The sequence below is a fragment of the Eublepharis macularius genome, chromosome 15 (assembly GCF_028583425.1).
Source record: "Eublepharis macularius isolate TG4126 chromosome 15, MPM_Emac_v1.0, whole genome shotgun sequence".
Lineage (NCBI taxonomy): Eukaryota > Metazoa > Chordata > Lepidosauria > Squamata > Eublepharidae > Eublepharis > Eublepharis macularius.
In genome coordinates, this window is record NC_072804.1 from 19106094 (window position 1) to 19118500 (window position 12407).

Consider the following 12407-nt stretch of genomic DNA (forward strand, 5'->3'; position numbering starts at 1 on the left):
TCTGCTCTAAGAAGCAGAGGAGGTGTTTGTGCAAATTAGGATAGCTGGCCAGGGGGAGAGCTTCAGAGTAGTAAAGAAGGTTTTTATAACTTGGAATGTCGTCGTCATCATCATCATCATCATCATTGTCTGTGGTCTGCCTTTCTCACTGAGACTCAAGGTGGATTACACAGTGTGGAAGTAGTACAGTCAGTATGAAGGGCAATTCCTTAAACAATAGTTTACAAAAGCATAGCATTAGCAAGAATCTAATAACAGAGTTGAAGAAATGCTGAAATAGAGCATAAGCAATTCTAGGGCTGACATAGGAGCACATATTTAAAGGCAACATAGTGGTAAAGTCTATGGTCCCTAACTCATTAGCAGAGCGTCTGAGATCCCTCCCTACAATACAAAAGGCTTTTTGAATCATTTGGTTTTGCATCGTTTGCAGAAAGCTAGGAGGGTGGGGGCTCTCCTGACCTCAGGCCAGCTGTTCCACAGGGTAGGGGCCACCACAGAGAAAGCCCTTGTATGGGCTGCTGTTGATTTTGCCCATGTGTAGGGTGGCACCTGCAGGAGACCCTGTTCAGATGAGTGAAAATGTATTTTGTTTTAAAAACGGTGTTTTAAGTGTTGCTTGTCGGTGATGTGTTATCAAGCACTAGTGCTTGGCTTCTGGAAGTCTCTTCAGGCTGGTTATCACCATTGAGGTAGGTCCCTCCTTTCTCTCCACAGAGAACCAGAACCACATGTGAATTGCGTGCTCCTTCGGATATGCCCAAGAGCCTCTGCAGAGCCTCTGCAGTGCCCTGGGCACGTCCAAAATGCAAGGATTTCTTAATGAGTGAACCAACAGGAATAGATTTCTTGCATGGCAAGGTCTGAAGACCACTCTTTCAGTGTAAAAAGGATGTGTGTTCCTTGAATGGTTGAATGGTTGAATTTTTGTTTCATTCTGCCTGGTAGATATGTCTGGAAGTAGTCATGGGTCTTAGAAAGAGTACAGCCATTTGTGCATTACACAAAGTAATGTCCAGTCTAAGAATTTGGAATCATGCGCTTGCAACTGTAAGGCAAGGTCCGGTCTCCGATATCTGTTACCATTGTGAAAGGGGAAAATATTTGTTAAAATGCTATTCTTGTCTGCTTCTGTTTTAAGGTGGAGTGGAAGTTCGAAGCATTTTTCCGTTTTCCTCCCCACCCCCTTTTGAATAGCGTGCAACTTCTTTTTCAAATGCGTTGCGCAGGAACACAGGCTTACTGCCGTTAAGCTTGCCAGCAGGGAGGCAAGTGTTCAGATTCCACAGAAGACTGCATACATTTCACACTGTTGTTGTTACGCTCCCTCTTGGGGTGAGATGACACTTATTAAACAGTTGTGTTCCCCCCCCCCTTTTTCTCTTTGCCAGAGTTGGAGTGCTAATTGAATTGTGTGAAGAGCTGCCAAAAAGCATTCAAGAGTAAGTGAAGGATTGAAGAGACGGACTCTTTTTCCCTCGACTGATCTTTCTGCTGCCGAAGATTCTTTGTTAATGTGCTGAAAACTGGTTTTTCCCTCTCTTCTACCTCATTTTATGAATTGCTGTCAGCCATGCCTGCGGAACTCTGTCTACTGCTCCTGTTTTTACTCTGTGGGAGTACGGTTTCTAAAACGCAGCCTTCATACGAACCGCTTTCTGGGACTCTGGATTTTGGTTATGTTCCTACAAGGACATACGATACCAGCACATATTATGAACCAGGCCCGATGGGGTTCTTGTTTCGAATCGTACATTCTTTCCTCTATTTAGTGCAGCCAAATTATTTTCCTCAAGGTAAGTAGCTATCATTAAACTGTACTGAAGTGTGTGTTGTTTTAGAGACTTCACTTTGACAGGGCAAAGACTATGGCATATGTAAGTGTGTTTGTGCTAAACAATTTGTATTTTTTTGTTACTGGAGAGGTCGGAATGTGACAGGATGTTCTTTGTTATCACAGTTCATCTAGGTTTCTTAAGTGTGTGCCACCTCGTCTAGGACAGCATGTTTCAGATTTCCTGAAAAAAGGAAACTTCCAAGTTTCTTCTGATTTCCAGGGACACAATCACCACACACCACACCAGTCCTCTCTTTGGGCACATGGAGATTCTTGTACATGGAAGTACAAACGTTTTACATATTAGGCCAAGGATTAGGAAGGACACATCAGTTTCACACACATCCTAGTACATATTTTGGGTTTCTAGAATGTGTGATCCAATTGCTCCTACTACACCAACCTTGCTGTATCAGTCCTACATGCTTGGTTTGCAGAAGGTACCGGGTTCAATCTCTGCCATCTCCAGATATTTTTTTTTAAAGCATCAGGTAATAGGTGATACCAGGGCTTTTTTTCTGGGAAAAGAGGTGGTGGAACTCGGTGGGTTGCCCTCAGAGAAAATGGTCACATGGCTGGTGGCCCCGCCCCCTGATCTCCAGACAGAGGGGAGTTTAGATTGCCCTCCACGCCGCTTGGCGGCGCGGAGGGCAATCTAAACTCCCCTCTGTCTGGAGATCAGGGGGCGGGACCACCAGCCATGTGACCATTTTCAAGAGGTTCCAGAACTCCGTTCCCCCGCGTTCCCCCTGAAAAAAAGCCCTGGGTGATACGAAGGACTCTACTGGAAGTCCCGGAGAGCCGTTTCCAGTCTGAGTAGACAAGACTGAGCTTGAGGTACCGAAGATCTGATTCAGTATAAGGCAGCTTCGTGTGTCCATGGCCATTTTCACACGTCTTACCGGCTGCGCAAAACTCCCAGAACAACGGTGTTTTCCTGGCACAATTTCCTGGTAAGATGTGTGAAAACAGCCCATGTGGTGTTCTGAATTCAAAAAGAAAAGGGGGAGAATAAACAGGTGCAAGAATTTATTGAGGTTGTTGAGATCCCTACGTGTTTTGCTTTAAAACGTCGTCAGGCGATCTTCTATCCAGCATTTCAAGTATCATCTTGAGCCGTGGAACAGATAACCTTGAGCTGCTTGTATCTTATAACCGTATGGGATGCAATAGATCTTCAGTTCTTAAAGGGCCCGTGATTTCTCCAGCCTTGTTCTGAACCCTACAGTGTTCTGGCCCACTTAATGTGAATTTCTTCTGGAAAGATGACTGCTTCGTTCCACTTCTAATGCGTTTGCCTCCCTCGAAACATTTGTTGTGAGCTGTGCCAATATTCCAGATGGTTGCTAACTTTTTAAAAACAAGTCCTGTCGCTGTTACTATGACTGCTTCAGTATTTTATCAGACAAAACTTTCCCTAGCAGGAAATAATTGTGAATGTGAATCAAGACAGTAGCTAGAAAAATGCACGGCTCTCGATCTTTTCTGCTCTAACATCCCAAATTGGAACAAGTGCCAAAGAATTTTCCGATCAGATGATTTCTGAGGGGCTGCTCTGTTTCATTAGAGTTTGTCTGGTAATGTGCCCTTTAATCATGTGGCGCCTAAAGTAGACCGATAAGGACCTGTGGGGGTGCTTGGCTTTTGGTGAAATCAGTGGGATAGATCTGTCTTTGGCAGGTCATGTAAAGAGCTTGGGGACACTCTTGGATCCAGCTTGGGAAAGCAGGTTGGTCCTGTTTGCTGAGAGCACACTTGGATGAAGACATCCAAACAAGCTATGTTGATGCATGCTTTTGTAACTCCTTGGTTTGACTACTGTAATATCCTCTTCCTGCAGCTGCCCTTAAAATAATAATAATAATAATAACAACAACAGCAGAAACAACAACAATTGTGCTGCAAATAGCTCTTTTTGTCTTCCAGCAGCCACTCTGAACACACAAAAGCTGCTCAGAAATGTTGCTGCTGGTTGCCTATTTGCTTCCAGGTTTAAGTTAAGGCACTGGTTCTTATTTTTAAAGTCCTTTGCAACCTGGGGCTCGCATAGCGGAGGGACCACATCTCCTGTTATGAACACTTCCATCACTGATGCTCTTGTGGTGACCTTGCGTTCTCATGGATTGGGTTTGTTCCTCCTCTCTGGTGCAGGACATTTTGGCACATTGAACTTACTTTATGGAACAGATGACCAGAGAAGTTTTGAAAGGTATACTGACCACTGTTCACTGGGCCTTTAGCTCAGATTGTCGGCATAATAGTGCAGCTATACAGGAAGGCTGCATAAGGAATTTTATTGTAACGATTTTCAGGCTCGCCTGTTGTGGTAAATGGTATTGATCTACTTGTAATCTGTGCTGGTTCACATTTTGTTAGTCATCTTGAGAAAAGTAGGATTTACGCATTTTAAGAAATATCCTTTCTGTGATAAAACTGCTGTGTTGGACTTGGTGTTTGAAGCGTGTGTCTGTTACTTGCGGGTGTTTTGAACTCAATTTGCTACATACACATTTACTGGAAGGTATGTAACAAGAAACTCATACAACTTTGAGATGATTCAGGTTTTGTAAATGGTTAATTGAATACTTTCTCTGCATGCAGGTTTCTGCATTCATGGTACTTTGGTAGCAGAATAATAAGCTGTGCGTATAAATTTGCGAAGTAAAGAAATGAGAAAAGCTGTAACAGCTGTTTAGAAGTAGAGAGTTAGAGGACGTAATTCTCCTGGGCTTCTTCAACTGGGTTTCTTTAGAATGCTGGTATTTATTTGCTTTATTTATACTCTGACTTTCTCCCCAGTGACTATCCAGAGCAACTTACATCATTCTTCTCTTGTCCATTTAGTCCTCACAACAATCCTGTGAGGTAGGCTGGGAATGTGTGACTGGCTCAGGGTCATCCAACAAGCTTCCTTGGAAGAGTGAGGATTTGAACCTGGGTCTCCTAGAAGCTAGAGCTAAGCTACAAGAGATGAATCACACAAGGATGCTTATGTGAAGGGAGACACAATGTTAGCCTGGAAGCTGAGTTTTAAAAGACAGATCCAGAAGGCTCCGTCAGTTTCCCCTCGCTACAAAGCTGTAAAAATCACTCCTCAGAGGGTTTGTTTATTTCCTCTTCTCCTCCCAGAAGGGGAGGTGAAATTGACAGAGCCTTCAGGAGGCGAAGAGGAAATTAGCACACTCTCTGAAGAGCAATCTTTGCTGGCTCTGTAGAGAGGGGAAATTGACAAAGCCTTCCGATCTGTCTTTTAAAACTCAGCTTCTCGGATAACATTGCAACTCTCTTCATGTGCACATCCTCGTGTAATTCCTAGCTCCTAGTCTAACTCAGTCTAACCACTACAGAACACAGGTTCTCCTATTTCACCATTGGTAACTCTACCTCTATTCATAAACTACCAGAATGTATTTGTGTTGGGCTTAAACTTCATCAAGCAATATTCCTTGACTCCCTGTTCTAACTTTTCTTTTTAAAAAACTAAAATAGCATAGGCAGATGGTGAATCGTAGAGGAGGGAGAGGGCAGAGGTCAAAGGCCGCCCAACCCTTTCTGGTCCTTTTTAGCTCAAAATTGCTGTCTCCCCCCACCTGCCTTTCTCACCCACATCAGGACAAGATAGGTGTAAGCTGTGGGGACCTCCTCTCTCCCTCCCCCCCTCCCCCATCCATGAGAAGGCAACTAGGGGAGGAACTCCTGAGCTGAAAAATGTCTGGAGAGGAAGCATCGTCTTTCTCGTTAGAATTCTTATCAGACGCAATCATTTTTTTTAAGAAGAAAGGGTGTGTGTGTGTGTGTGGTGCCCTGTGTGTGGTGCCCTTAAGTCATAGCTGACTTATGGCAACCTCTGGCAGGGTTTTCATGGCAAGAGACTATCGAGTTTGCCATTGCCTGCCTTTGCAGCCCTGGTCTTCGTTGGAGGTCTCCCATCCAATTACTAACTAAGGCTGACCCTGCTTAGCTTCTGAGATCTGATGAGATCAGGCTCACCTGGGCTATCCAGGTCAGAGAAGAAGAAGAGGGAAAGAATCACAAAACTTCTGCCAGTATGATTTGATCTTTGTTTCCATAACAAAACCATTGAGGAGTAGGTTAACTTGCCATCTTGATTAACTCCTGTTGAAATATATCAAATTTTGTACTGGTGACTACAATTTCATCGCTGTGCTTTTCATCAGTAATCCTGTTAATTATCTTGACAGCTAGGAACCAGCCCAATGAATATCGGTTCAAGAATGTGAAAGGGCCATTTTGCTTATGCTTCGTGCTGTAGATTCTGGGCTGGTGAACTTCCTTGGCGTATGCTGAACATTTTTCTTTAAAAAGTAGCTGATGGGCATCTTGTCGGCCTCTGACCCCAAAACCAAACGGATCAGGTGGATTGAGTAATGTCGTGTAATTGACTAATCCTATAATCCCTCCAGCCGTATGTTGCTCTGTTTATCGTTCTCAGTGTGGTGTTGATGTATGTAGCTAGTTTTTTTCCCCTGCTTTCTAAATAAAGCTTGAAACACGGCTGGTTCCAACGTAGTGATGGATACCTATTTGAAACTCCCCTAAGCATGCAAACTTCCCTAAGCATGCAACTCAGAACTGAGGACCTGATCCGGAGAATGTCGTATTCTCGCTCTAGTGCTTGTGGATGAACAGTCCTGGAAGGGAATGGGCTTTCATGGTGGGGCAAGAAGGGGCTGCATTACTAGGTTTCCAGATGTGATCCATTGTCTCCACCTTGCCACCAGCATTCAGGTTGTGCGTAGAACTGTGTGTACTGTGGTTAAATCAAAACCCCGCAAAGAAAGAGGACTCTGAATCTTGGCAATACAAGTTCTACTCCGAGAAAAGCTGAATTGTGTGATGTGCATAAATTATACTGTGTGAGTGGATTGATATAAATGTTGTATGATCTATTCCTCAATTTTTATTGCCTTGCATAATTTCTTCTGTATTACTTATGCAGGTCACTGAAGCCAAACTGTAGGGAATATTGTGTTGCTTCTTTGGTGTCTGCGATTACCTCAAGTGTTAGCCCCAAGCATAAGGAGAAAGAAACTTGTTCTTTTAGATAATGTAGCCAGGAATTCTGTACCTGGTTTTACATTCTGTGGTCCTTAGGGCCTTGACATGCGGTAGGGGAGAGAATAGATACTTTAAAGGAATGGGAGGAGTTAGCCTAGGCTGCGAGCCAATTACATGAGATGGTCTATGGCAGAAATTTAAAAAATATGTATTTTCTGACTCGTGTATGGGATCTGTATGCGTATGATGGAAGTAAGGAAGAGGGGTGGGACTCTTGCTATATATTTGCTCCAGAGTTGGAAAAATGACCAGGCGATGTGCTTCCAGGACAGGCAGGGCCCCCAAAAGCCTGGCCTCATGCAGATGAATTCTCTCTATACTAGCCTCCTGGGTCGCCTCATCAAATCTCCTATACCTGGTAACACTAAGATGGGTAGCCGTGTTAATATGTCTGTAGCAGTGGAAAAGAGCTAGAGTCCAGTAGCACCTATAAGACTAACAAAATTGGTGGTAGGGGATGAGCTTACGTGAGCCACAGCTCGCTTCTTCAGATATAGCTCACTTCTTCAGATACAGCGAGCTGTGGCTTACGAAAGCTCATACCCTAACACTAATTTTGTTCGTCTTATAGGTGCTACTGGACTGTTTCCACTGGTAATACTATGGAATTCTTCTCCAGCCCCATGTTCCTCCCCCATCCAGCCCCTCCTTCCCTGTTTCCTGTATTGTGTTTCTATTTTACTGTATAGATATACGCAGCTGTCAGAGATTCCCAAACTGTAAACTGCAAGTCCGCTGGAATTACTGAGAGGGGAAGAGCGACGAATGACTTTGGGTGGAGTTACTGCAGGCAGGAGACGAGGGGTGGGTAAGAGCATGGGAAGAAGCTGTGGGGGAAGGAAAGCATTTTGTGGTGGGCAGAGAGGCTAGGGGGATATATTTAAATACATTTTTGATGTGCTACCTTAAACCCAAGGCACTAGCAGATGAATTGCAAGGGCATGCTTTGCTGGAAAGTGTTGGAAAATGAATCTGTTTGCTCATCAAAGAACAATTCTGAGCGGGTACATGTGTGCTTTGGGTTCTAGCTGCTTCTTGGTGTCAGAAAGCCGAGGGTAGAAGTATCATACAGAATCTTCTCAATACCCATCACTGCACAGATTTTTAGACCAAGAGTGCCCACTTCCTTCTGGGACATCAGAGCAGCTAAGACTCTGACAGCTAAATGGTCTGTCTCCACCTTTGGCTCAGTCACCCATACACTATGGGATCTGTGGAGTCCTGCCTGTCACTTAGGTCTTCAGAAGATCTCTGGGAACAGCATTTCTAGGAGCATTTTAGGTTACAGTGGGAGAAAGTAGGTGAGAAAGTCATATTTTTGTAGTGGAGATCATTCCCCAGTGGAAATGCTATGGTAGATCCAAGCCTGTAACTGCAAACAGTGCTGAAATCATCATACTTGTATGAAAATTCCCACAAGCGATAAAGGTCATGATATCAAAGTTTATCTGATGTTTAAAAGGCATTGAAGTGAACACTTGAGCCATCTTGTCAAAGGCAATGCTGGCCTTTAAAAAAAAAATTGAAGTATTGTCGAAGGCTTTCACGGCCGGAGAACGATGGTTGTTGGGGGTTTTCCGGGCTGTATTGCCGTGGTCTTGGCATTGTAGTTCCTGACGTTTCGCCAGCAGCTGTGGCTGGCATCTTCAGAGGTGTAGCACTCAGAGCACTTCAGAGGTGTAGCACTCTTCAGAGGTGCTACACCTCTGAAGATGCCAGCCACAGCTGCTGGCGAAACGTCAGGAACTACAATGCCAAGACCACGGCAATACAGCCCGGAAAACCCCCAACAACCAAAAAATTGAAGTGTTTTAATAACTTTGTGTTTTTTTTATGGATGTGATTTAATGCTTTTGTATTATCATCTTAGCTGTAAACAGGGCCTCCAAGAGAGGGGGACTGGAGGACAAAATTCCCTGGGCCCATCACCCGGATGCAGGCAGTGATGAATCTGTTTTCGTGGCGCCGCACCACTGCCTGCATCTGGGTGACGTCAGAAATCACGTGAAGAAGCCGCCAGCATTCTGTGAGGGGGCGCTATTTTAAACATGTGTGGAAATGGCCCAGGTCTAGAGGGCTCCTAAATAGGGTTTCTAGGTGGTGGCAGGCAAACTCCTGGGTGTTTGCCACTTTGCCCGCTGACCCACCAGTAGTCGGTGGGAGATGGCAAGCTCCCAGAGGTTGCCCGCTACCAGCAGGCTCCCCAGGAACGTGCGCTGTGCGTGTGCTCCCAAGGGGTGTGTCAACATCACCCCCAGAAGTGATGTCATCATGCCTGCCACGAGAGCATTCCTGCTCTTTGTTTGGGGCCAATTTGGGCTAAATTGGCCCCGCTCGGAGCACAGGAATGCTCTTGTGGATGGTGCGTTGACATCACTTCCGGGGGTGGAGATGTTGCGCAGGCGCTGGAGTGCGCACGCAAGAAGAAGCCCTTGCTGCTGACATGAGGTAAGTGCCAGGTCCCCCACCCTCCTGGTGGGAGGGTATAAGGACCTGGCAGCCCTACCCCTAAAGCTGGAGCCATCTTGCATTCAGCGAATGCATTTTTAAAAACTATTGTAGTTCTGCTCTGAGCTACTGGGGCAGAGCAGCACAGTAAGACTTCCTGGTTAGTGGCATTTGCTGCCATTTTTTTGCAGCCACTGCAAGGAGGCTGGAAGGAAATGGGATGTTGGTGAGCCCATCATACAACCTGGTATCATTCATCTCTACTCAATTTTAATTCTCCTGCATTTGTGCCCCTCCTCTTCCAGCTTCTCATCTCTTCCCAAGGCTGGGGAGTTAAAAAAAGAAGAAAACTTTACAATAGCACAGAAAAACTCTGTTCATATTATTTATTTATTTTATTTTATTATATTATATTCATAACCCACTCTCCCTGCAAGCGGGCTCAGAGGGGGTAACATCAATCAATAAAATCACCATAAAATACTTTAATACATAAATACATTTAAATACATTAAAACATGAAAATCAGTGCATAAAAATCAGTGCAAGAGGCAACAATTCATCACAGCAGCCCATAAGCAAACCCAGCCTAGTACGTCCCGTGGGATGGGTGGTGGCATATCAAATAGGTGGGTCAGCAGACAATCGAGAGGGCTGCATCCCCCACTCAGCAAGAGACCAGCAGAAAGGAGCTCACCCAGCCCCAACCTCAACCATATGCCTGGCAGAACATCTCTGTCTTGCAGGCCCAGTAGGAAGAGAGTAAATCCTGCCAGGCCCTGGTTTCAGCGGACAGAGAGTTCCACCAGGTGGGCGCCAGCACCAAAAAGGCCCTGGACCTGGTCGAGGCCAGGCAAACATTCTTGGGGCTAGGGATCACCAACAGTTGTTTATGGTGAGAGGCGGTCCCGTAGATATAGGGGTGATCAAGTTAATATTTCCCAAAAATCTATCCTTCCATCCTTAACATACATTGTGAATAATAGTGAATGTCTTAGTCCAAGTGGATATCAAAGCAAACTGAACTCTAGCTTAACTATGACCAAATAACTCCCATGTTCAGTGGGCAGTATACTCCTGAATGCCAATTGGGGGGGGGGCTGTTGCCTTTATTTCCTCCTGGTGAGAAGCATCTGATTGGCCAATATGGGACATAGGCCATTGGACTGGGGAAATCTTTGGTGCGATTCTGCATGACTGTTATTTTTGTGAAAGGCGCACAGGGCACGTAGTTACTCTATCCTAATTTTTACAGAGGGGATTAAAATATTATTTAGTGAATCTTTCTGATTCCTCTGCATCTTTTAAGTATGCTGCCAAGTTATTAAAGTGTGTGCAAAGAAAGGAAACTTCAGTTTTTTTAATGATGAGGGAAAGGCATTCTGTGTATGTGCAGAAGTATTTTTCTTCCGGAACTCAGTCTGTGATGAAAACAAACTCTTAAGCTGAGGCCTTGTGACATTTTGGCACAAATGGAAATTAGGAAAAAACAAATTCTAGAGGGTAGCCATGCGAGTCTCTTCCCCCCAAAGGAGTCTAGTATCATTAAAAAAATGCAGTTCCAGCTTTTATGGTTAGAATCTGTTTTTATCAGAGGTGTGAAGTAAATTCTCAAACTGCAGATATTGCTACACATGTGGGAAAAATTGTGTTAGTAAGGAAGAGAAGTAGTTGTATTTCCCATTAAAATGCATGCTGTGGAGCTATGATAGCTTGTATTTATTAATATTATATGTTAAATTTTAAAAAGCTCATATGCAAGGGAAACAGAAAACTGAAGTCTGCAGCACCATTGAATTAAAATACAAGGATATCTACTTAGACTTGCTCCCAAAAGTTCTAGTCAGTTTTGTACCCTTTGATCTCCTAAGGATTTGGACCTTCCACCTGATCAGCAGCGTGGAATGGGCCACTCTGGAAATTATTTCCAGGGTAATTTCAGGTGCCCAGTTTCCCCCGGCAACAGCAGATGAGGAAGGGAGGGGAGGGATGGGAAGAGAGAACTGGAGCTAGTTGGATTTCAGCATCCGAGAACTGGAATCATTTGCTAACATTGGTGCAGGTGCAGAAAGATCACTGTTTTTACTCACCTGCCTTTTCTCCATGGATGATAAAACAGATTTTTCACGTCTCCTCAATTCTCCTCCCCCGCACACTAATGCTTTTTTGTTTCAAGTTAGTATAAATATTTTTGAAGCATTTTTGCAATTTAGTACTTCCTGATGCCTCGCTTAATTCAATGGGGCTTATTCCCAGGTAAGTTGTGTTTCGTCTACATTTAACACATCTCTGTTCTGGGTAGGTCCCTTGACTGGGGAGCCTGATTCTGCTTACTCCTGTTTGTTGATAAGTTTATTTGGCACCGTATCCCATTGCAGTTTGCACTGTGTAAATCATAAGTCAAATAAAATCTATTCGTTAACAATCCTGCCCCTTTTCCATTAACGTTACTTATAGAGATCTGCATTACGATCGAAAAAAAACCACAATAATGGTGATCACGCAATCGGGACCCGACGGATCGTGCTCAGGCACGGCTAACGATCCAGTGGTCGGGAGGGGGGCTGGATTGGGGCTTGATTGGGGCGATCATGCTCAGATTGGGAAGCCAGACACTCAGGTGCCAGCAATCTATTCCCCTGGCAATGGAGCCAGGGAAATGCCTGAGCTGTGTTTGCCCTCCTTCTATCACCCTGGAAACCCGAATGGAAGCCCAGCTTGCCTTGATCAGCAGGGCTTCCTTCCAACCACGGAGCAGCAAAGCAGTCACCAGCTGGGAGAAGACACCCAAGGGAGGGAGGGGGAAGGGGGTGTTTTGTAGCCATGGGCACTCCAATCTCATCCCTGCAAACCCTGATAGGCAGCTCTGACGGCCAAACACAGACAGCCAAACACAAACACAGATGCTGCCAGCATCAGCCACCATTCCTGTATCGCTGGGAACAGCGGGGCGCCCCTCCGCTTTTGCCTCCACGATCCACGATCCACAGATCGGAAACGGGAGATGACCGGTGTGGATTGTTAATTCGGGATCGTCGCCGGC

At 45.0% G+C, this 12407-nt stretch overlaps 1 protein-coding gene across 1 annotated transcript in view; it reads left to right on the plus strand.

The window, feature by feature from the left end:
• Positions 1 to 1573: 1573 nt before the first annotated feature.
• Positions 1574 to 12407, plus strand: part of PROM1 (prominin 1) — a 114817-nt gene continuing 103983 nt past the window's right edge. The window contains exon 1 of the mRNA XM_054999362.1: positions 1574 to 1796. Coding sequence (XP_054855337.1) covers positions 1574 to 1796 — 223 coding nt within the window. The remainder of the gene's footprint in view (positions 1797 to 12407) is intronic.